The 25,524-nt window shown below is 36.3% G+C and overlaps 1 protein-coding gene and 2 non-coding genes across 4 annotated transcripts; all 3 read right to left on the bottom strand.

Moving 5' to 3' along the window:
* Window positions 1-1,131: 1,131 nt before the first annotated feature.
* On the bottom strand, window positions 1,132-24,033 carry LOC114300981 (uncharacterized). Of its 2 annotated transcripts, XM_028245863.2 has the most exons (9): window positions 23,443-24,033; window positions 22,802-22,894; window positions 22,491-22,595; window positions 21,506-21,658; window positions 21,000-21,098; window positions 20,792-20,920; window positions 3,008-3,187; window positions 2,156-2,272; window positions 1,132-1,758 (listed from the first exon to the last, which is right to left on the bottom strand). In XM_028245863.2, the coding sequence occupies exons 1-9, from the start codon at window positions 24,016-24,018 to the stop codon at window positions 1,594-1,596; spliced, it is 1,617 nt and encodes a 538-aa protein (XP_028101664.2). In that variant the 5' UTR covers window positions 24,019-24,033; the 3' UTR covers window positions 1,132-1,593. The 2 variants fall into 2 exon arrangements, with proteins under 2 accessions (XP_028101664.2, XP_028101667.2); XM_028245866.2 differs by lacking the exons at window positions 1,132-1,758; window positions 2,156-2,272; window positions 3,008-3,187 and adding an exon at window positions 17,476-18,083.
* Window positions 11,882-12,032, bottom strand: LOC114300988 (small nucleolar RNA snoR135). The gene has a single exon (XR_003642885.2). It is a non-coding gene; the product is annotated as a small nucleolar RNA snoR135 (small nucleolar RNA).
* On the bottom strand, window positions 13,488-13,638 carry LOC114300989 (small nucleolar RNA snoR135). The gene has a single exon (XR_003642886.2). It is a non-coding gene; the product is annotated as a small nucleolar RNA snoR135 (small nucleolar RNA).
* Window positions 24,034-25,524: the final 1,491 nt, after the last annotated feature.

The following is a 25,524-nucleotide window of genomic DNA, read 5'->3' as shown; positions in this document are numbered from 1 at the left end:
GTTTAGATATACATTAAGAAGTTTGTGTTCAAACATTGAACTTTTGTTTGGAAGTTTATATATATAAACAGCATAAATAGTGTAAATTGAGTTTTTGTATGATGTACGAATAAAATTACTTGAATAATAAATATGAAGTCCAACCTGCAGGTCTTGCAAAATCGGCTGCGCTTCAACATTTGAAAAAGGATTGCATATCACAGCAATAGTACGCGTCCTTGTAATCCCTCGTATTAATGGCTCTTGTGGCTATATTGTTTAGTTTTAAAATTTTGGATTCACAATCTAGACTGGTCTAATGGGGTAAAATAACTTATTTAAAATCTTGATTTTCTCATACCCAAATATTGAAAAAAGGACCGAATCAATGATGGATAATTAGATTGTCTTATTTTTAAAGTCCACATGTTATTAGATCTCGTAATATTTTGATATTCCACAATTTTTGATTTGCCACACAGCTGAATTGAGTTAAAATTGATTTCCACAAAAGCTATACAACCATCAATAGGAAGTTCAAAAACTTAAAACTGTCCTGATTTTAAAATCCAAGAACTTGGGACTCCACTATAAAGACATTAGTACGATATCACCAACAGCTAAGGTCGAAAGCATAAAAGTTCAAAATGAGGTGTTAAACACTCATTATGCTCGATACAAGGTGAATCTCTACTCATCATCATTTTTATTATTTATTTTAAAATCATTAAGTTAAATGCATGATGATAGCATATACAAAAACAATAAAATACTATTAATTGTATTTGGTTAAGAGATTTAAGACAAAATTTGAAAAGAGAAAGGAAAAAATATATATGAAACCAAGTAAAATGTAAATATATTTTATTCACATTTCACCTATCTTTTCTATTTTCCTTTCTAAGTTTCTCTTCAAATCTCCCAACCAAACACAACATTAAGAAATACAACTTTACTCTCTTCTACTCTATCATTCACTTCGAAATTGTCTCCCTTCAATAGTTGATCTTCCTACAACCTTCAAATCTACTCATCCAAGTGAAGACACAATCATTCCTGCAAATCCCATCTCTCTCTCTCTCTCTCAAAGTTTATGACATGTATGTATAGCAGGTGAAGAAGGTAACAATTGACAGTTTCTGATACTAAAAATAAACTGAAAAATAGCTGGAAGTCCATTTATTACAGAAGCACATTTCCTACAACCACCACATCTCAGGCTACTATCAAAGAATAGGGGTGCCTGTTCCATAAATATACCAATTAACAAAATCAAAGGAAAACTAAGATTGTGTTTGGATCCCAGATTTGTGTAGCAATTTGTAGAGGGGAAAGAAAATGAAAGGAGAAAAGTCAATGAAATAAAAGCTATTTTTTTCACTTTTCCCTCCCATTTTTCAGTTCTGCAAATTCCTCCACAAAATCAAGATCCAAACATATTAAAAAAGAAAAATAGGGAGAATCTCCCTCCTTGTTAGCTGTTACTTTAACTGACATTTACATTCCAGTAAAATTGTACAAGCAAATTCTGACACAAGAACAAGGGACATGAAAAACAACTGCAAAAAAACATATATGGTGGTAAATTGCCTAAAAAGAGAAGAAAAAAGAAAACTAGTGAGCCAACGGTGAGCGCAACTTGTTGGCAACATAGAGCAGGTGGCTGATGTTGGTTGGTGGATAATGTTGGAGTAACTTGAGATTCGACGTGAAGTCTCCAGCAAGTAAACGCCTCCGGATAAGAATCAACATGGCACAGCATACTCGAAGCAGAGTTTCCTACGATCACAAAAACAATTTTGTTTGTTTTACAGTGCTTGATTTTTGGATCACTACAAGATGGGATGTATTTTTCTATGTTTAACTTCAAACCCAGGAAAAGTAGATTTAGAGAGGGAAAGCAAAAGAAAGATTCAAAAGACAGGTAAATAATGATAAATAAACTATTCGTGACAAAGTCCAAGCAAATTAATATCTATAATGATTAAAAATGACTTCTCTTTCAGTGTAAATTTGTCAAAAAGAAATACGAGAATACAATAACAATGTGCATTATGATAAGATATGCCTAGTCCAAAAAATGAGCATTGATGAAAAGATCATTTCAAGCAGTGTTACACACCACTTCTAAAGAAACAAATAAAAACAAAATTTGAAATGAGAAACATCAACTTACAAGAGGACCTTCAGGGTCGCTTAAAAGTGTATCCCAAATAAGAAGGCTGTCTGCGAAATTGAATTCTTGGGTCAAGAGAAGAGTAATCCACCTGAACGCATAAAACTGAGGATTGACCTGTTTTTTTTTTTTTTTTTTAAAGACAAATCAATGGCATAACACTGTCAATTTCAAACTCAGCAGCAGATAAACAATGACAACACAACTTCCAGCAATAGTTGATTGACACAGCAAGTGCAGTATTTAAATAGGGAAATCCCACTTACTTTAAAAAAATAACATAGAAATTCCCCACATCAAATATCACATAGCCGAAATTCCATCGGGATAAAAGGTGGTAGAAATTTTATTGTCAAATTGATAAAACATGATACAATCCATTTCCCGAAACAGGAGTAGAACTAGAGTCGTCATACGTGTTTATCTGGGATTTGGGAAGCCATTTTCCAAACTGAGCTTGAGTATGACCCCTTTGTCACAAAAGGCATGATAGGTTTGAGAATGATACCCTAACCATAGAGAATAGGCATCGATACATGTTTAAATAATATCAATTATCAAGAGAGAAAACTAGAATAGAATATACCATAGTACTTTTTCAAGTTATTAGGCATTTATGTGAAGCCATTTGATTAAATACATGTTACCCCATACACATCATGATTACCATCATCTGAGGAAGCTAAACCTATAAAATAGAAGATATCGTTTGAACCATGGGTCTGATGCCTACTTAAGAGCCACACAATTTCTCAAGAGAAATCATACAAAATATATATGAATATACACATATTCATGTATATATTTTCATTCATTACAAAGCAGCAAACCCAAACAGCATAAGAATCTTACTTTGGTTGTGACCTCAAGATGACGCCATAGCTCTTCATCATGTTCCTTTAAAAGCCTTGACAACTTTGTAATTGTGGAACGGATTCCAACAACACTATTATCAAGTTGCTGACAGAAATGATCTCGGAATCCACTTAATAACTCAACAAAACAAAAGAATGTGTCTGCTTCAGCAAAGGCCTGCAAAACTCCAAAAAAGAGAAAGGTAAACCAAATATGACTACAAATGAGTTTATAACATGATAATAAAACCATGTATTCACAATAAAAATAAACTAATTTACAAATGATTATATCCATTCCATCTATCTAAATAATTTATTGTTCATAAACATTATACTCTAATGCGGGGTTTATTTTTGGCATGCTGCTCTGAATTTGTCAACGAAATTCTCTCTTCAAAAAGTTTGTATACGAAGAGAATTCTTAAACCAAAGACTGATACAACATACTATACTTCAGGTTTTCCAACTTCTCCCCTCTCATGTTCTTTATAATCTTGTCATTCTTATCATAATCCAGCTTTATTATGCAGCTTGACAGCAACTTTGATCCAGAAAACCTGACTTCTCTTATTTCGAAAGGGTTCATAAGAAGCAGAGTGGAGTCCCACGCTTCTCCTGAGCAACATAGTTTGTCCTTTAGGATTCAACATGTGTTTTTTTTTGCTGGCTGCATTCTGTTAATAGTTTATTGTCCATCAAGCATGTTGATATTGCAGAGTTGGCATATCTGCAGTTGTTCCCTATCATTCCACGGGCAAAAGAAAACTCTTCTGTGCTTTCCGAAGCTGCTCATGTCTTCCATATAAGAAACAAGTCAATTTTCAAGTTCCTCTTACACATCACATGAGAGAGACACTTAATGGACAAAGAAGGGTGACAATAGATGTGAATCTTAAAATTCCAAGTAATTAAACCCCAAGGGGTTGACCTGGCAGCAAGGCCTTGGGTCTTGGGGTGTGCTCCCTCCAAGGTTCCAGAATCGAAACTCTCTTAGGTGCTAACAATTCCTTGGGACTATTGGATTGGGAAAAAACCCTTGAATTAACTGTGGTGTGTACTTGCGAGAAACTTCTTGCTAAGGGCTTGTGCATCCCTGGAGAATAGTTAGGCTTTGATCTGGACACCCCGATGCCAATAAAAAAAAAAATTCCAAGTAATTAGTAATATTTGAAAAAAAAAAAAAAATTGCAACATGTCAGGTTGGGTTGCCAGCCAAACCATGCCCAACCTAAAGGTTGAAAAGGTTGGGATTGGCATCTTCAAATCCAAGCTTAAGTTAAGATGTGCATGTTCGAACAGTAGTATTATTTGGACTGGCTACAATATTCTGTTTCATTTACAAATTCTGGTACACTTTTTTCTTTATTAGTATGGGCATAGAAACACACATAATGTGTACTATTTGGACGTTGTTTTTTAATATGGGCTTAGAAAAATCTAAAGCTTCAGACACCAGATTGATGCTTCAAAAGCTTTGAAGATTTTAAATGGTAAGTGCAAGGATAAAGAAATAAAAGTAGATATGATGCAACATGGCAATCACTAGGGATTCACCAAGAATCAACACCATTAGAAAAATGAAATCATCACCCCTTCAAATAACTTGCAAAAAGACAGTTCAATTTCATTCAACAACCTTCTGCAATGAGTCTACTTAACCCCTTACATAAAAAAGGTTACATTAAAGAAATAATAGACTACCTAGATGAGTAACCACGTTAAGTAAGTGGTTAGCTATTACCTATTAGAACAAGGAACTACTTTAAGGAAGAAATTGGCAACTAGCACAAGTAGGGCTGCAAACGAGTTGAGCCAAGTAATACAGTGTTTAAGCTCAGCTTGGTCAATTTTGAGCCTGTTCAAGCTTGAGCTCGAATCAATTTACATTGTTTACCACCTGCTTATATAAGCTAGGTGAGTGTTGCATTGCCATCAGCTATGAACGATAGTAATAATGATAGTGGTATATAACAAAGAGTGCTCTGGCTAACCAAACAAATTCTTTCAGATTTTTGAAACTGACATATGAAACCACATATATTTGACAATTTTTATAACCAATTGATACAACGTATAGTAAGAAGACAACAAATATAGTACGAAAACCAAATGTATATGGAGAGAGTGACCTATAACATAACATGTAGATTGTAGCAAACAATTCCAGTGTCAGGATGAACACCATGCTTTTTAGGGATTCATTGACATCGCGGTTCATCAATCTACTTCTTAAATGCATTGGCCTCTAGTCCCACATCAATAAAACAGTGATGTCATGATTCTTTCACACCTTATAAAAAGTGCATTCTAGTGGCTGAAAATAACTCGTTGGGCTCTCTTGTGTTCCACATCTCCTTAGCAGAGGTGCTCGAGGCATCCTTCTCTTTATAAAAGTGCACAATATATGATAGGAAAACTGAATATGATTATATGCCCCAGCTCCAGAGCCTAATTGAGCCGAGCTTTAAATTTCTTGAACTTGGATTGTTTGAAAAAATGAGCTTGGAAATGTAACTTGAATTTATTCATTAGTTAACTGAACCGAGCTTTAACAAGCATAGCTCGAGCTGTTCATAAACATCTCGGTTCATTTGCATCCTTAAGCACAAGCAACCACTTTAAGGAAGTAGTTGGCGAGTAGGAAAAATAACTTAAGTACTTAGCAACTAGGGGAAAAACTACCTCATTTAATGGCGAAGGATCTCATTTTCTTCTACATTAAGGGCAATAAGAACACCTTAAGAATATGGGCGGAGAGCCTTTGGCTTAAAATTTGTAGCTCATGGTTCTGGGACTTGGATCCTTCGGCCTTTACCTTCACCTTGCCCTTTTGAAAACATTTTACGCCTTGATTGTTGTCAAATACAACTCCAAACTGCTCTCCACTTGAAATTTAAACACATTCCAAAAAAATTCTTAAATTTCCTTTCTTGTGCCATAGATGCTCAACATCACTAGTGCAGTAGTTAAAAGTATCAAAAGCCTTTTCCGAGGGAGGAGCATGACACTATGCCCTTATTGCATTTTGTGAATGGTGGGCTTCCTATCAAGTATTTACGAGTCCTCTCTGCTAGGTTGACATACAAGACTTGTTTAATTCTCATTGACACAATTTGAGCGAGTAGTTAGACTGGCAAGTTGCTGCACGAAGAAGGTGGGCTCTAGCGTTTCAAGTTGATGAGCTCTAGATTTGCAAATTGGCAAATTTTATGTAAGTCAGTGCCAATTCGTGAATTCAAAATCTCTAATTCGCGTTCTAATGTCGACAAATTCAGTTAATTTATCCAACCATATTGTGACACGTAAGAATTATGACATACCACCACAAGAATTTTTCAAAATTGTCTAGCTTGGAACTTCTTCCTACAACAAACTACTTGGGAATCTGCACTAAACCTACAACAAACAATATGGGAATCTGCACTAAACAACGCAAAAGACCAGGCCACATAATCAATATGATTGCATATGAAAAGACAATATTATATATAACTATACAGTATAATAGTAAAATGAAGATGGTTGATTAATATTTCAAAAATACTTATAATTAAAAACATTTAATAATATTAAAATAAAATAAAATTAATGATTAATAATTAATATTATAATATTTTAAAAAAAGTATATTATATAGATGCTTTCAATCTTACAAATTTTGGAAGTTGGAGCTCTCCTGCTCCCGCCATATGAATTGGTGACTTAGATCTGGTTTATCCTTGCTTCCCAAATAAATTGATGGCTCGGGAGAATAATAGTGTGCACTTTTTTTTTTGGCAGGATATTCATGACAAACATAAGAGGGATAGATTACTTGCATGTGAGACTAAAACAGAGGATTGATTGATGCTGGAGAGATTACAAGACTGTAATGTGGTCAATGCCACCAGGCATATGTTAGGTTGATTCAGAAGACAGACTAAAAAAAGGGGGCTTATAGAGTCAAAAGCCTCCAAGGTCCAAATGACTCTAGCTGGGCTGAAGGAGATTTTTGAAGGTCTTAAGTGAGGCTAATAACTTATTATTTGGTTTGAGATGGAAAGGCTATATTCTTCTGGTATGATAATTGGCTGCTTATTGACCATATCCTAAGAAGCACAACAGCGACACGGGACATAAAGATTTTTTTTAAATAAATAAATTAGGATCCAAACAAGGCAAGGATATAACAAGGAAAAAAACATTTACTACATATATAAATATAAATTTAGGGCACAAAGATATGAGAAGCATCAATGTATAACTAGGTGCATTTTTAGTTTTCCATTTTTCTTCCCTCTTAATTTTTATATATTGTAGTATTTTCATATACTTTAGTTTGACCCAAAATCAACTTTTTAAACTTAGGGTAAATTACATTAACACCCCTTGAGGTTTGAACTTAATACAGATCCCCCCTCCACTTTTCATAAATTACGCTGCACCCCCTGTTAGTGTCTATCTGTAACTTGACTTAACAAATGTTTAAAATTACCTTATTACTCAAGGGAAGTCCTTGGAGCGTCGAAAGAAAAGGGACCCCAACTCTAAGGAAACTTGGTGGTTGAGGGATGAGGTTCAAACTGTAGTAAAGACGAAAAAAAGAGCTTTAAAAAGTGACAGAAGGATAGAACTGAGGAAAACCTTAAGAGTTACATATTGGCTAATAAGGAGGTCAACAAAGTAGTTATAGAGGCTAAGTTGAAAGCCTATAATGACCTATACATTAGGCTAGATAGTAAGGAGGGAGAGAAGAGAATATACAAACTTGTTAAGATAAGAGAAAAAAACAAGAGATTCTAATCATGTTAAGTGCATCAAGAGTGAGGACTCTAAGGTGTTGGTGAAGGATGAAGAGATCAAGGAGAGGTACAAAAACTATTTTGAGAAATTGTTAAATGAGAAACATGGAGGAAGATCAAAAAGGGAAGGAAGTATCCAGTAATCAGGAAAACCAAGGCTACAGATTCTATCGTAGGATTAGAAACTTTGAAGTGGAGATGACACTTAAGAATATGAAATCGAATAAAGCTTTAAGACCGGATTTGACGTTTGAAAATGTTTGGGTAAGAAAGGGGTTGCTTGGTTGACTAGGCTATTTAGCAAAATTTTGTTGACTAGGAAAATGCCATAGGAGTGAAGGAAGAGTATTTTAGTACCAATCTATACGAATAAAGGAGATGTCCAGAATTGTAACAACTATATAAGAATCAAGCTGATATGTTATATAATGAAAGTGTGGAAGAGAGTAATGGAATGTCGATTGCGAGATATAACAGAGGTGTCAGAGAATCAATTTAGTTTTATACACGGTAAGTCAACAATGAAAGCGATCAGTATAGAAAGAAGAAAAGAGACATTCATATAGCTTTTATCGATATTGAGAAAGTATTCGATAGTGTGCCTCGAGATATAATTTGGTGGCTATTAGAAAAGAAAGGGGTGACAAAAGGCTATATTGATGTGATTAGAGACATGTATGAAGGTGTGGTGACCACTATTAGATCATCGGCTGGAGAGACAAGTGAATTTCTAATTACTGTGGGGTTACGCCAAGGATCAACCTTAAGTCCTTATCTTTTTGCTTTAGTCATGGATAAGTTGATGAGAAATATTCAGGATGATGTGCCATAGTGTATGCTTTTCACAGATGATATCGTGTCAGTGGAGGAGACTAAAGAATGAGTTAACACCTACGTTACACGGACTCAAGTATGAGTATTGGGTGTGGGTGTGGGTGTGGGTGTGTATCTAAGGGTCAAACACTTCAAAACTAAAAATTGAAATTATGTGGATATAGATCTAAATTTAGTTATGGGTATAGGGATACGTTAAATAGTTATTTTTTAAATATATTTATTATATGAAGATGCGTTTAAAAGAGTTAAGGAATAACAAAATCTTGTTACAAAAATAACAAATAAATAATAAATAAAAATTATTTGACATAAAATAAATTATATTGTATATGATAAAATAAATTATTTTAATTTTAGGCATAAAATTATGATATATTATAATATAATTTTTTTTAGGTAAATAATATTATTTAATATAGTTTATATTACATATAATTTAAATTATATTAAAAAGAAAAGAGAGAGAGGAACAGAGAGAGATGAGAAGAAGACAGAAGAAGATAGATAGAGAGAGAGATTGAGAGAGACCAAAGGGGAAGACGAAGGAACACAGTTGCTATTCGAAGATCAACTTCGTAGATCAATCGATCAATCGTGATTCGAACACAATCGATTGATCAACTTTGCAGATCAAGCTTTAACTTCAACTTCACTCTTCGTAGGTCTTGTGATTTGGCTCTGTAACCAGGTCAGATCGAAGTTGACGACCAGGTTTTGTCATTGCTCTCTCCTCTTTCGTTTCTTCTGTCATATTTGTTTGTAAAGAGCCATATCCTGCACCCGCACCCGCACCTACACCTGCACCTGCACCTGTGTTGTGTCGTGTCGTGTTGTGTCGACACGGGGTACCTCCAAAATTTCGAAGTGTGTGTGTAACATAGGTTAACACTAAGTTGAAAACTTGAAGAGAAGTACTTGAATCAAAAAGATTTAGTATAAGCAGAACTAAGACAGAGTACATGGAATGCAATTTTAGGCCTCATTTGAGAACAGGCTATTTTAGTTATTTTTTGATTTTTTGGCTAAAATATAAGGTAAAAAAATTAGTATGTTTGGAATGACTTTTTAATTTTTTACGAAAAGATGTGCAAAAAGTAGAGAGAAAAAATAATCTTTGACTTTTTTATATAAATTGTTGGTTTTTTAATTTGTTTGTGACTTTTTGACTTTTATGCTAAAATATTGAGTTGTCAAACGAGGCCTAGTAACAGTAACAACGGAAGCAGAGGAGAAGTGAAAATTGAGAATCAAGAACTACCAAAAAGTGAACATTTTCGTTATTTAGAATCCATCATCACAACGGCTGGGGAGATTAGAGCAGATGTGGTCCATAGAATTAAGGCAGGATGACTTAAGTGGAGGAGTGTGTCTAGGATACTGTGCGATAAACGAGTACCCACTAGATTAAAAGGAAAATTCTATAGAACGGCTATTAGACCAGCAATGTTGTATTGGACAGAATGTTAGGCAACTAAGAAACAACGTGTAGATAAGATGAGCGTTGCTAAGATGGGGATGCAAAGGTAGATATGTGGCAAGACTAGAAAGGACAAAGTTAGAAATGGGTATATTCGTGAATGGATAAAGATAGTATCGATAGAAGATAAGCTAAGAGAGAATAGATTGAAATGATTTAGTCATATACAACGGAGACTAAAAGAGACAGTAGTGAAGAGATGTGATACATTAACGACGGAGGGAAGTATTAGGGAAAGGGACATACATAGATTGATATGGGCTAGTGTAGTAAATAGAGATATGAATTTTCTTAATGTGACTAACCAAATTGCCTTTGATACAATCAATTGGAGAAAAAGGATTCATGTAACCAACTCCATTTGATGAGACTTAAGAATTGGTTTGGTTTGGTTTGGTACCCTCACACTCTAAAACAAAATTACCTATTATCCTACCCTAATAGCAGACTCTTCTTCCCCAACTAACTCTCTCCTCATTCCTCAGACCATCCACAATAACCCACTGAAATCTATCCCATTTGTTTCACTAACACCAAACCCATCACCACCACACAACTCATGTCTGTCACTATCACAACCATTGAACCCATCCCACCAAACACCCACCATATCTCCACCACAACCACTAATGCCTACCCAAATCATGTCAATGGACAAAATTGGCAACAAGACAGTAGGTAGATGGAGAGGTGGAAACAATGTTCACCCAAGGAACACCCATCAAGAGCAAGACTTACTACGTCTCTGTCTCCATAAATGAGATGGAAAGGCTCCACCAACCCCTCACCATCACTGTCACCGTCACCGTCACCGTTGCTGACGTTATTAAACTCACCATGTTCTTTGGGAGTGACAGTGTCCGAAGACATCAAGAGTGTAACAAACAAAAGTTGGTAATCTCATGTAGTTTAAATTACCAAACTTGATGTGGATGAAATGAGATGGGGTTGATGTTTTTCATTTCAACCTTAAGTGTTATTATTATAGATTGATATTTCAGATTACCAAATCTGTGTCAACTGGCGATGGGGTTCATGTAGACCAACTCTTTGATGAAAATCCCAACCAATGTCTTCAATTCATCATCCATCTCTAATAGGTTGCGATTGTGTGCACTTGTCTGTGGTGTTGATGCAATGGTGAACTGATTTGAATAAACACACATGCATCACTGTTTGATTGAAAATGTACGTGGGATATTTACTGTTGGGGTTTGTGATGAACTTTTGATTGCATATATTAAAGATATATATTTTGCTCTATACTAAGTTTTTCAGTCATTACTCTGTATTTAACTATTTGTACTTAAGAAATTCTATATATTTTATGTATGTTAATTAGGTGATTGTTGAAAGGAACCTTTGTCCAGGTTTGTGATTTGCTATATATTGAGTACAAGATAAAGATTGCTAGAAAATTTACTGGGATTACATAAATGTGTGATGACTGTGAGAAAAGGATGAAGAAGATATGAGAAAGAAATTGATTGTGAAAATGGGCATTGCTTTGTAGTCTTTTGGAAGAAGGTTATGATGTGGGGATTTAGGGGTAAACATGGCATTTTTAAAATACTAATTGATGACATAAGCAAAATCTGTTAGTTGACTTCATGGTCAACTAATGGAGGGAGGGTCTTATAATGCAACTATAAATCATGGCGAGGGGGTTGTAATTTCTAGAACCATAGAGGTACTAATGTATTAAAGAGAACCTCAAGAGGTGTCAAATGTAATTTACCCAATTTATAAAGCAAAAATTTCAGATCTAGAAAGAAATTGTGGGGAAGATGATTGTTGAAGTTCCAATGGGATTTGAATGAAACACAACTGCCCACCTTCACCTATAGATTCATTATTGCAGGGAACTCTTTCGATCACTGTGCACTGATTAATAGCATAACGTCGATACACACAATCCCTGCCTCACCTTTTCATCATCATTATTAAACACAAATCAAATAATCTTCAAGAAATTGAAAAGCATATACATATACATATACATATACATATATATAAGCTATCTGGAGAGAGAGAGAGAGAGAGAGAGAGAGAGTCTCCGCAAGCACATACAAACCACAGCAGAGCTTACGAGGAGAGAGGTTAACTGTATATATAGGGAGGATTAGGGCTTTGTTCTTTTGGGGCTTTCATACGTGCTTACCGAAAATACCCCTGGAACAAGGAAGGGTATGAATTTTTCATATTTGGATCCTAGAGTGGTATTATTTTAGAGGTAAATTACACCTTCCTAAAGTTTATTCATTTTCTCACTTTAATTTTACTTTTATAAAATACAATTCTCTTTGTGGCCTTTGAATTATTATTATTTTTTATTTTTGTCTAAATTCTAACCACAGATACACTTTTGTGACACAAGTTACATTCCTCTAGTTGTGTAACTAGCCTGGTTTAACATGGTATCTCTGATTTTTGGTTCGGTCCCATGGATTTTCTTGTGCAGAGCAAAGAGGAGCATCAGAAGCTCCTTTAGGCAATCCAAGGTAATAAAGTTCTGTAAACCGGAGCCATTTTCAGATATATTTTCTTGTGCATAATCTAACCTCCTCGTATGCATCCACAATAGTTTTGTCTTTTGAATCTTTTTCAAATTGCAAAAATTTTGCATTTCCAGCTTAGTGACAAGAAAATTTCATGTTTCTTTGTGCGGAAGTGGGGATGGCAAGGATGAGAGAACTGGGTAATATGAACCTGAATACATGTCATTTTCTTGATAGCTGAGCTTAGCCAGCTTCAATGACTATTTTTATACATAAAATCTTTCTCAACTTTGTTGAATTTCTAGAAAGAGATACACAGAGTATATATTGAAGAATAATGGAAACTTGTATGATCTCATTCATTTGGCTCCATACTAAGTTTTTCAGGCATTACTCTGTATTTAACTATTTATACTTAAGAAATTCTATATATTTTATGTATGTTGATTAGGTGATTGTTGAAAGGAACATTTGCCCAGGTTTGTGATTTACTATATATTGAGTACAAGATAAAGACTGCCGGAAAATTTACTGGGATTATATAAATGGGTGATGATTGTGAGAAAATGATGAACATGATATGAGAAAGAAATTGACTGTGAAAATGGGGATTGCTTTGTAGTCTTTTGGAAGAAGGTTATAATTTGGGGTTTTAGGGGTAAACATGGCATTTCAAAATACTAATTGATGACATAAGCAAAATCTGTTAGTTGACTTAACGGTCAACTAATGGAAGGAGGGTTTTATAATGCAACTACAATTCACAGGGAGGGGCTTGTAATTTCTAGAACTATAGAGGTACTAATGTATTAGAGATAAACCTCAACAAGTGTCAATGTAATTTACCCAATTTATAAAGCAAAAATTTCAGATCTAGAAAGAAATTGTGGGGAAGATGATTGTCGAAGTTTCAATGGGATTTGAATGAAACACAACTGCCCACCTTCACCTATAGGTTCATTGTTGCAGGGAACTCTTTCGATCACTGTGCACTGATCAATAGCACAACGTCGATACACACAATCCCTGCCTCACCTTTTCATCATCATTATTAAACACAAATCAAATAATCTTCAAGAAATTGAAAAGCATATACATACACATATATATAAGCTACCTGGAGAGAGAGAGAGAGCCTCCGCAAGCACATACAAACCACAGCAGAGCTTACGAGGAGAGAGGTTAACTGTACATATAGGGAGGATTAGGGCTTTGTTCTTTTGCGGCTTTCATACGTGCTTACCGAAAATACCCCTGGAACAAGGAAGGGTATGAATTTTTCATATTTGGATCCTAGAGTGGTATTATTTTAGAGGTAAATTACACCTTCCTAAAGTGTGTTCATTTTCTTACTTTAATTTTATTTTTATAAAATACAATTCTCTTTGTGGCCTTTGAATTATTATTATTTTTTATTTTTGTCTAAATTCTAACCACAGATACACTTTTGTGACATAAGTTACATTCCTCTAGTTGTGTAACTAGCCTGGTTTAACATAGTATCTCTGATTTTTGGTTCGGTCCCATGGATTTTCTTGTGCAGAGCAAAGAGGAGCATCAGAAGCTCCTTTAGGCAATCCAAGGTAATAAAGTTTTGTAAACCGGAGCCATTTTCAGATATATTTTCTTGTGCATAATCTAACCTCCTCGTATGCATCCACAATAGTTTTGTCTTTTGAATCTTTTTCAAATTGCAAAAATTTTGCATTTCCAGCTCAGTGACAAGGAAATTTCATGTTTCTTTGTGCGGAAGTGGGGATGGAAAGGATGAGAGAACTGGGTAATATGAACCTGAATACATGTCATTTCCTTGATGGCTGAGCTTAGCCAGCTTCAATGACTATTTTTATACATAAAATCTTTCTCAACTTTGTTGAATGTTTAGAAGGGTATACACAGAAAGTATATATTGAAGAATAATGGAAACTTGTATGATCTCATTCATTTTGCTCTATATTAAGTTTTTCAGGCATTACTCTGTACTTAACTATTTATACTTACTTCTATAATTTTTATTTTTATTTTTGATAAATTACGTAATTCTACAAATTTTATGAATGTTGATTAGGTGATTGTTGAAAGGAACCTTTGTCCAGGTTTGTGATTTGCTATATGTTGAGTACAAGACAAAGATTGCTGGAAAATTTACTGGGATTATATAAATGGGTGATGATTGTGAGAAAATAACGAACAAGATATGAGAAAGAAATTGATTGTGAAAATGGGGATTGCTTTGTAGTCTTTTAGAAGAAAGTTATAATGTAGGGTTTTAGGGGTAAACATGGCATTTTCAAAATACTAATTGATGACATGAGCAAAATCTGTTAGTTGACTTAACAGTCAACTAATGGAGGGAGGGTTTTATAATGCACCTATAATTCACAGGGAGGGGGTTGTAATTCTAGAACCATAGAGCTACTAATGTATTAGAGAGAAACCTGTGTGAATGTAATTTACCCAATTTATAAAGAAAAGACCACAAATGTGGGAAGCTTCTATTTACACACTACAACTTAACTCAATTAACACCATTTCTCAGCTCACACCCTTACACCTTTTTTATTTTCTCAATTCACACCACCAAACCCTAACCCAAAATATCCTAACCCAGCTCCGATGGCCCCCTTCCCCGCCATTGCCAACTCCAGCAGTGACCCACCTCCGCCCTTGCCCATTCCTCCACAGACCATCCCGACTGTAGTCGTCGCTCCCCCAAACTCCAACCCTTCCCTACTTCAACCTCGCCTCACTCCACCACCCCTACAACCCATCACTGCCATCACTGTAGCTCTAGTGATCGCCATCTCCAACCCTCACGATCAACTGAACTCGATCGATCGATCGATCAAGAGAGAGAGAGAGAGAGAGAGAGAGAAGAGAGAGTCAAAGAGAGATCGCGATGGTGCAAGGAAAAGGCTGAGGGTTTGCGTTGGTGTGATGGAAGGGAGAGGGGTTGCCAGAAGGGCGTTGGAGTTGTTGCAGAGGGGGGATGGCACCGGAGGTGGGGGATAGAGCGGAAGCAGCGAGCTGCCTTCAAGATTTTTCTCTCTCAATCGCGATCTACATCTCTTCATCGCGGGATGCAGCTGCGATGGGGTCACTGGGGAGACGGTGGTGCGATGAAGCTGGGAATGGGTGGCAAAGGCAAGAGTGTTCACGGAAGAGACAGTGGTGGCAGTGGCAGTGGCAGTTGCAGTGGCGATGGCGATGGCGGTGGCCAGTGATTTTGGAGGAATAAGAGAGGTGGCAGGAGAAGAGAGCTGGGGAAGGAAGGTAGCTAGAAGAGGTGACGGGGAGAGGTGGGGAAGATGCTGGGAGGGTTAACGGTTAGTATATGGCATCACCGGTGCCGGCACCGGCACCGGCACCTGCTGGGGTTTGCGAGACAAAAGATGGTTTGGGATGGGATGATCTTGCCCTTTTTGGTAATTTTGTTGATTGTCAAAATGGTAATTAAAAAAAAGACTAGAAAATGGTGTCTTAAGATAAATACTAGTGTGTAAATAGAAGCTCCCACAAATGTGTCACGAGGCATGTCCAAGACAATACACACGTGCCCATGAAGTGTCCCAACCTGTCTTGCAAAAAAATTAATAATTAAAAATTAACATAACACGTGGTGTGCTTGACACATGGACACGTGTCTGCGCAATGTAGATATCTAACACATGTCGGACACAAACATAACATCCATTTTGTAGTGTCTATACTTCTTAGACTATCATAAATAGCTATGGAGGTAACATACTTCTAGATTTTGATTTCTTTACCAAAACAATTGTCGCTTTTGTTATCAGAAGTAACGAATGGATGTACCTTGAGCGTTGAACACTAATCCACTGAAGTTGTTAGTGCACACAATAGCAAAGTTTTGGGGGGCCAGATTGTAATCACATAATTATTTAAAAACCTAACATTAATAAGCAATACATTTCTATCAGTGCTTGGGCTGCAGTCAGCACACGAAACATGGAATAGCTATTGACTGGTACAAATATTTACACCCCTTAGTACCAACCGGCAATATTTTGTGAAAACAAGATTTCATGACCATGCATCATTCATGCGTGATCTTTTAGCAACAAATTTTGAACTAGAGAACATATCGTAGATGCCAAAAATACCGTTTCTATATTTGTGACTCTTTTTTTAACACCTATACTTGAACATCCATAAGGGGAGCTTGTGGAGCTTTTTCTACTTAGACAATGAGAAGTGAATACATGAAGATGACAAGAATTCGATGTCCCTGTGTCATTAGAGGAGTCAATTTTTGGGCTAGGGGCCAAATTACATTTTATTTGGTTGGTATGTCTTTCTCTTGGGCTAAGGATTCATCCGTCAATATTTCTCATTTCTCAAGAAAAATAAAAAGATGAAATTTAAGACAGATCAATCCAAAAGAATAAGCTAATATGTGTTAAATAAATTCTGATGAAGGCCATGAAAAGACAAGAAATAATTATGACCGCAAACACACTAGTGCAACTAGCAATGCTTTTCAAATTGATGGCACAGATATACACCTTATCACTAATGTATATCAATGATATATAAATGTGAACATAAGACTCTTGTTGGGGTAAATATACCGAGCAAGTTATTATAAAGTTCCAAATCAAAGAGGGATGGATTGCTGGTGAGTTGCTCTTAGATATATGTTTGCACAAAAATGGCTAACACAGAAGGTTGTTGATTGGGGGCGTGCCAAGGCAAAGTGTTGCCTATGTGAAGATGAATCTGACTTTTGAACAGCAGATCGTGTAAGGCCCAAGGGGACAAAAGCTTCTGGTCCTTTTCTTGCCTCAACTAAGAGGACTTCAAATCTCCTAAGAGTTTTTAGTCAAGAAGTAGGATTGGTAAAGTGAAATAACAAACAAGAAAATGCCAACTTTTATATATCCAAATGGATTGAACATACCAAAAAAAAACAAGAACAAGTTTGAATAAAACCAAATTGAGTTACAAATGATTGTAAGCACAATTTAAACAAAACAAAATGCCAACGATGGCCAAAACACAAATAATTGACATGGATGTCAAGATTAACGAAGTTCACTACGCTAAGCTATGACAAAGATGCCTTTTTATGATGATAAACTAGCCTAGACTAATTGCTAAGTTGACACGGATGTCAGTTTTTGAGTAGTATTTGCTTGAGTTGATTGATTGAATGGGTGTGTGTGTGTGTGTTTGCACTTGGAAGTGGCCCTTTATAGCTTCTGAAACCTCTTGAAAATCCTAGCCGACGTCCTAAAAATAGGAACAACCTTTTGAAATATCTCCACCACTTCTAGTTGGTGGGGTGCTAAAATGCCTCCAGAGATGCACTGTGTCCCACTTTACTCCTTCCATGCATGTTGTTGGAGTATTCCCAAGAATAGGGTTGTGACTACAATCTCCTTCTGATGTGAACCTTTGGGTGGTGGACATGGATGCTAAATGATTGACAAGTGTCCTCCTTTCGTCAAAACCATCCTGCAAATATAGGTACTGTTGGAAAAGTATGAAATATACTCGTTGGATGATAAGTTAGTGGAGGCTACACTTAATCTAGATGAAGGCCACGTGTCCAACTCCTACAGCATCTATTTAACACATGTACACACACACACACACACACACACATATATATATATAATATTATAAATAGGTTGCTTCCCTGGAAAATAGGGATCACATCAATCATAGGATTTGATCTCCCATGATTATCCCCATCTCTAGAATCAAGGAAACCAACTATCACTAATCTTCATCCTAAAGTGACCCACTTTGAGTCACCACCATGCCACGTGACACTTTCTGATTTGGCTATGCCTTCTGAAAAATACCATCAAGAGGTAGCTTTATCAAACTTTCCAAATTTAAAAAATTCATTAAAGCTACCATACACATCCATTTATTTCATAACCATCACCATGTGGCATCATCTAGTTGGGTTTTCATCTTCAGTCCAAACAATGCCCCCCTCAAATGTTTCCTCTATTAGGTTCAATTCAGAGGAGACGTTTGACTGATTGCCATTTTTGGAATCCTTCTGATAGGCTTTCATTAAGACCTCCAAAAGTGAAACCTGACAAGTACTTCTTCATCCTTATTTGACCTTCTGGATCCACTCTTGCAGATGTATCAGGCCTTCTGGATTACCTTCTGGAGACTTGATGAGACTTCATTGTGACCTTCGGAATCCTTATCAGACCTTTTAAATTAATTCTTGCAGACTTGATAGGCCTTCATCAAGACCTTCTGAATTCTGAATGCCTCTTAAGTATACACCAAGAGACTTTAAAACAAAGCTCAAGCAGTCATGATTCATGAACTAGCATGTGAACTCCTCTGTTCTGACCTCATTTCCCTCTACTAGGCTTGGGTGAGTTTCTTACAAGAGAAGGTTGAAGTAGATAGGTAGTTCTACTGTATGAAACTTCTGGCATACTATAAAGGAACCTTGTTCAATGTGCTAGAAGGCTTAAGATGTTGGTCAAGCTTGACAATGCCATTAGGCCTTTTCAAACATTCTGAAAGGCCAAAACACTTAGGTGAAAGGCCTCCTACACCTTAAGGCCTGAAGTACTTGTTTAGCTTGAAATTGATGTTTGGCCTTCTCAGACATTCTGAAAGGCCAAAACTTTGATTTGGCTCCTCAAGCATGAGACAACTTGCAATTTTCTTTTGAAAAGCCGAATTTATTACAGGCCAAACTTTCTTACTTGATTTATACTCTTCGCTTCCTTTATCACCTCCTTTGAATTTTTTGATGAATCATTTTTTGAGAATGGAGATGTTTATTCGGCCTATGAAACACTACATGTGACTTGAAACTTCTAGCAATCACCTTCTTGTTTTTGTGTAAGTCCTGTGAATAGTATTATCTTCTGATGTGCCCCACTAACCCAATGTGAGTGTAAGTTTTCATATACTAAGCCCAGAGTTGACAAACACATGTAATGTTTTTCAGCTTTTGGAGAATTGCTGAAAAGGTCTTTCATCAAATGGAGGAGGAGAAGGTTGCTTATCACCTTCTATGACACAAGAAGATATTTGATGTCCCCTAACCGAAATATCATCCAATTTCCCCAACTTCATTTTGCCCCCCATTGTGCACTTTTTAGAGAAAAATTTTGTTAGATCTTCTGATCTATATTTCGGCTTACCTCAAGCTTGACTTCTAACTTGATTTCAGAGTTGACTCAAGGCTCGATATCCTCTGCTTGGTTGTAGGGTAAGGATCTTTGGTGAGGCCATTTCTGCCTTCTGACGTTCTGTGAGGAGGATGCCCTCTGCGTTCTGCTCTTGCCTTCCTACTAGGACTGGGCTATAGATTGGTGGTGTCTACTAGAAAGCCAAGGAAGTTGTGAAAAGAGGAGCTAGTGGATGTCGATGAAATTGGTGTTGGGCAAGAGGTGGCACGTGGCATGGTGGTGACTCAAAGTGGGTCACATTAGCATAAAGAATGGTGGCAGTTGGTTTCCTTGATTCTAGAGATAGGGATAATCATAGGGGATCAAATCCCATGATTGATGTCATCCTTATTTTCAAGGAAAGCAACCTAGTTATAATATATTACATATATTATATAAGGAGTCAGACACACGGCCTTTATCCAGATTAGGAGAAGCCTCCACAAACTTCTCATCCAACGGCTATATTTCAAACTTCTCCAATAGTACCTATGCTGTGTGATGGCTTTGACCAAAAGAGGACACTTGTCACTCATCTAGCACCCATGCCCACCACCCAACGGCTCAGATCAGAAGAAGATTGTAGTCAGCCCTATTCTTGGGTTGGGATACTCCAACAACATGCATGGAAGGAGTCAAGAGGGAAACGTGGCATCTATTACCCTATCACATGTGTGTTTATTTCTATGAGTAATATTTGATTGGTTCAGATTCAACTAGTTGTTTAAAATCGAAGACTGACTGACCACCAAAGATTTTGAGTGCCTAACACCTGATTTAGACCACCCAGTTGCACAAAACCTTCTGTGACTGCTTGGGTCGGTCAGTCGGTCAAAAAAGTTCATCACCAACCAACAGCTATTGCAGCTCTAGACTATTTTATGTTGCCATGAAAGACTCAACTCACAAAATAAGGCACAACCCTCTAGTCTTTATCAAGAAAAAGCATAAAAACGACATACCATAGTTCAAATTAAAGATAACATGCAAGACACATTTTCTTACCGCATATTCCTCATTAGGGTCATTTCTAAACACATAGAATAAAGGTGCCAGAATTTCATTCATCCCTTGCACATATCTTATACCCGGATTCAACTTGGCAAATATAATTAATATGTTCCTCAGAGCATCCTGAAAGAATGAGACATATTCACCTTAGTCAAAACGCTCATGTTTGCATCAAATCTTATATCCAATAAGACAAGCTTACCTGATTGGATTTTGCAAACTGCGTGTCCCCTGAGAAAAAGTTCATGTCTGGATGAGTACGCTTTACATCTCGGTCAATTTGCTCTATGATCTCTGTGTCCTACAGAATTGATGATGGTGGAGTCAAATTATGCATAATAACTCAAAATGCAGTACATGCACCTCGTATTAGCACTATCTCTGTAGAACAGCATAAGGTGAAAAGACTTGCTCTTATTTGAAAATTCCCACAAGTTACAAACAAGATATACTACGCAGTGGGTAAGACGGGCTACATTTTGACATAATGCACCAAAATCAGATGAAGCTCATCGACATGTGACAGTATACTTTACCAGAACCAGCTTATAAGTTTGAATGAATTTTGTGATACAAAGGTGCTCATCTGATATGTGTACAAGTATGGCATGCAACAACTAGTTTAGAAAGCATGCATTCAAAATGATTTAACATGAAAAATTTCAGAGATTTCATTTAAAACATAAAAAATCTCACTTCAATTGATACCTGGAAGAACTGATTCCATATGCTAGTCTTCCCAAGACTCAAAGGGTGCTCTCCATGAGTTATCTCTGATCTTGGGAGTACACCACCGGTTTCACAGTTTGATTCCTCATTTTCACAGCTTGTGGTGTCTTCCAACCTCCTTGCGATTTCTGACTGCCTAGCAAAGAAACATTCAGAAATCCAATCTTTTACAAATAAAAACACAAACAGATGCAACATTGAAAACAAACACAAAACATAGTTCCCAGATGCATTGAGTGTTAGCTATTTCAGTATTTTAATCTTAACTTACCACTTACCATTGAAGGAAAACATGAGCTGTGGAGGCTATGTTATTCACAAAAAGAGATGTGCTCATGTAATACATGGAGAGGATGAGAAGTAAAAACAGTTGAATTGTACCAATTGGGCCATAAAACAAAAAGGAAATGAATTTTTTGGTTACAGTTATGAACAAAAGTCAGGATTTGATGCTCGTGTAAACTTTGGTTCAGGACCTCAGATCATCCAGATCAAGTTCATGCATACAAGAGTCTCCTACTCTTAATGGTGGACTTTAAGAAAAGGAACAAATATGGGCAACTCATGCATTTGTGCATAAATTAGTAAATTACATAGCTTTGTAGTTGCACCATTACCAAGATAATGTACCAAAACTAAATAAACTCTATGCCATGGTGAATTAATAACCCCAAAAATCTCATTCAATTAATAGAAGTACCAAAGTTGCATAATACATGAGACTCCTTGATTTGATTAAAGTATTCATCCCACTGAATAAAAGAAGGGTGAGGACAACCCAAATTCCATGTATGATACTGTTGAATTATGCAGTAAGTTACAGATGTCCACAGGATCCCAACATGATGAAAATGTCAGTTAGAGTGTGTGGGGATATAAAGCCTATTTTAATGTTTGTCTCTTTCAATATCCATAACTTGATATAATTTTTCATGGAGGCATGAAAATATCAAGTGCGACTTACAGGATTCATAAGAAGCTCATCTTTAAATTGCTTGTATTGAATCCTCTTCTTAGCTAATTCTGATGACCAAAACCCTCGATCAGTCGGCAAATACCCCAATAACAGCTGCTCATTCACATTAAATAATACAAAAGTGAAAATTCAACACTCCACATATTTTAAAATCAAAAGATTTTTTTTTTTATCATATCACAATGAAGTAAAGTCATTCTATTTTAATCTAAGCTGAACTTTGCAGCAATATGTCCTGTACACAATTTCCACTCAAAAGACAATTAAATTCGCAGAAAATTTGATTTACAACTACTAACCTTCCACACGGTAGATCGAATGCCAGCACCATCTGGCACACCCTGTGATGCAAGTCTCCGTAATTCACCCATGTTTACAACCTTCCTTGAAAGCTAAACTCAACAGAAACAATAAACAATTCATCATAAACCAAACACACACACACAGAGGCCTAAATTGAAGAAAAGAAGCAGCAATGGAATGACCAAAAACCTAAATTCAGCAGAAAAAATAAACAATTCATCATAAACCAAATACACACACACAGAGGCCTAATTTATTCTAAATTGAAGAAAAGAAGCAGCAATGACCAAAAACCTAAATTCAGCAGAAACAATAAACAATTCATCAAAAACCACACACACACACACAGAGGCCTAATTATACTAAATTGAAGAAAAGAAGCAGAAATGGATTGACCAAAACCCTAAAATTACACACACACACACAGAGATACCCTAATCTTAGTTAAGTAGCCTCAATTGAAGAATACAGGCAGTAATGAACAAAGTAGAACATAAAATTAAATGAGAAGTACAAATTCGATTGAGGAAAAAATGATAATCAGAGAGACTACATACACAAAAAAAAAAAAAAAAAACACAATAATAATATGTAGATGTGTATGTATTTATGTAGCGAGAGAGAGAGAGATGCTAACCTCTTGTAAAAGCTGAGCTTGGCGAGAAAAGTCCTCAGCCGAAGGACTCCCAGTGCTGCCATTATCACTATGATCCGTCAACGGATCCCTGATTTCCACCTTCGGAGGCTCCGGTCTCACAGCAGACGGAGGCGGCACGGGCACCGGCGCCCGTACCTTAGACTCCGCCGCAGCAGATTTGGATGACGAAGGCGAAGCAGCGACGGAGGTAGATTTGGCAGCGTCATCGGAGTCGAGAGGCGGTGGATGAGAAGGAGGAGGAGGAGTGGTGGACCAGAGAGAGCTGTTGAGCCAATCGGGGACTCGCTTCTTCACCATCTCGATCTCAGAGTTAGGTCTAAAACCAATATCCGTGAAAGTGTACGGTTGGTCTAGGGCTTCCAGACTTGAAACTCTTCTTCTTCTTCTTCGTCTCTGATCATCACCATCATCGTCGTCTTTGTCCTCCTGGAATAGTAGTAGAGCACACGATGATGAGGAGGGTGCAGAGAGAAGAGAAGAAGAGGGTGAAGAAGACAGATGGAGAAGTGATCGTGTGACATGTTGGTTGTGATTAGCTCTTAATGGACCAATCATAAGCCTCCACGTTTCTACTTACGTTTAAGTACAACAAGTGTGGTCACCTGCTGCCGACTACAAATGCATTTTCTGGGTCCATGGGATGGGCCGGTTCGACCCGGCCCCGGTTTAACTGGTTTTCTCCCAACCTGGTCCACACTCGAAAAATGGGTCGGTTTGATCCTAATATATAGGGGTAATTGCAATCCAATAGAATTTTGGAGAAAAAAATTACAAATTAATAATAAAGTTTACGGTTTTAATTATTAATATTTATAAAATTTCTTATTAATTTTTAATTATTTTATAAAATTAATATTTCCCATAATATATATGTAAGTTAGACTTGAATCGAAAGATAAAGGCCTTGTTTGGTTTGGCTTTGAAAAAAAGACTTTAGAGAAAAATTTAAAAAATTTTGTTTGGTTTGTAATTTTTCTTAAAAAATTTTCAAAATCACTTTCTCTCTCCTATACATCAATCAATCACTTTTTCTCTCTCATTGCTCCTTTTCAATAACTTTTTCTCTTACATATATTTACTCCGATTTTACTGAGTAGCTCGAAACGAGCTACTCCGAATGGCTCGAAAATGTGTTTTGCGCTTGCTGTCACGCGCTTAGTAAGTAAGTAGAAAAAAGAAAAAAAAAAAAAAAAAACAACAACGTATAACAATTAAAACACAAAACACATTAGAGAGGAGAGGAGACGACCAAGCATGGGAAACATGAGAGCAAACGACCGACCAACTTGGGTGTTCGCCGATGACTGACTTAGGTAACCTGCAACAGTGAAACATCTTCTCCGACGACTACCACCTATGTTCGAAATCCCTACCGTCGTGCATAGGAGATTAGGTAAGTTCGTTTTCTGATTTTCTTTTTTGCATTTGTGATAGGTGCAAATCTATTGATTTTTGTGATGCATTTGAGATGTCTGCAATGGTCTGGGTTTGTTTTTTTTTTCGTTGGTTGTATGGCCAATGTTTTGGTAGTGATGCATTCCAGGTGTTTGATGAAAGTCCACATAGAGAAATTGTAATTTTGTTAATGACAATAATAAATTCTGATGCATTCATGTGTGAAGTGGGCATTCCAGGTTTTTGTATCAATTATGATGCATTCAATTATAATGCATTTCAGTTTAATGAAAATAGTAAATTCTGATGATTTGTAATTTTCTTAATGAAAATAGTAAATTCTAAGGAAAATGATTTAGAGTAAATTCTGATGCATTCTAAGGAAAATGAAAATAGTAAATTCTGATGCATTCATTCTATTAATGAAAATAGTAAATGGTTTGTAATTTTCGTAATGAAAATTGTAAATTCTGATGCATTCAATGAAGTCAGAATTATGTTTATTGTTTGAATGTAATGGGAATTAGTTTAAATTTGTGAAAATATGGTTTTTTTTTTTTCCAATTAGTGAGGCTTTTTTTGTGTACAAAATGTGAGGGCTTTTGGACATACTTGTCATACAATGTGGTTTGGGAGGTGAAAGAATACATGTACTGAATTTCTGTT

The sequence above is a fragment of the Camellia sinensis genome, chromosome 7, assembly GCF_055761805.1.
Source record: "Camellia sinensis isolate YWXY chromosome 7, ASM5576180v1, whole genome shotgun sequence".
In the NCBI taxonomy this organism is placed as follows: Eukaryota; Viridiplantae; Streptophyta; class Magnoliopsida; order Ericales; family Theaceae; genus Camellia; species Camellia sinensis.
Note: the sequence above shows the minus strand (reverse complement) of the source record. Positions and strands in the feature narration are given on the sequence as shown.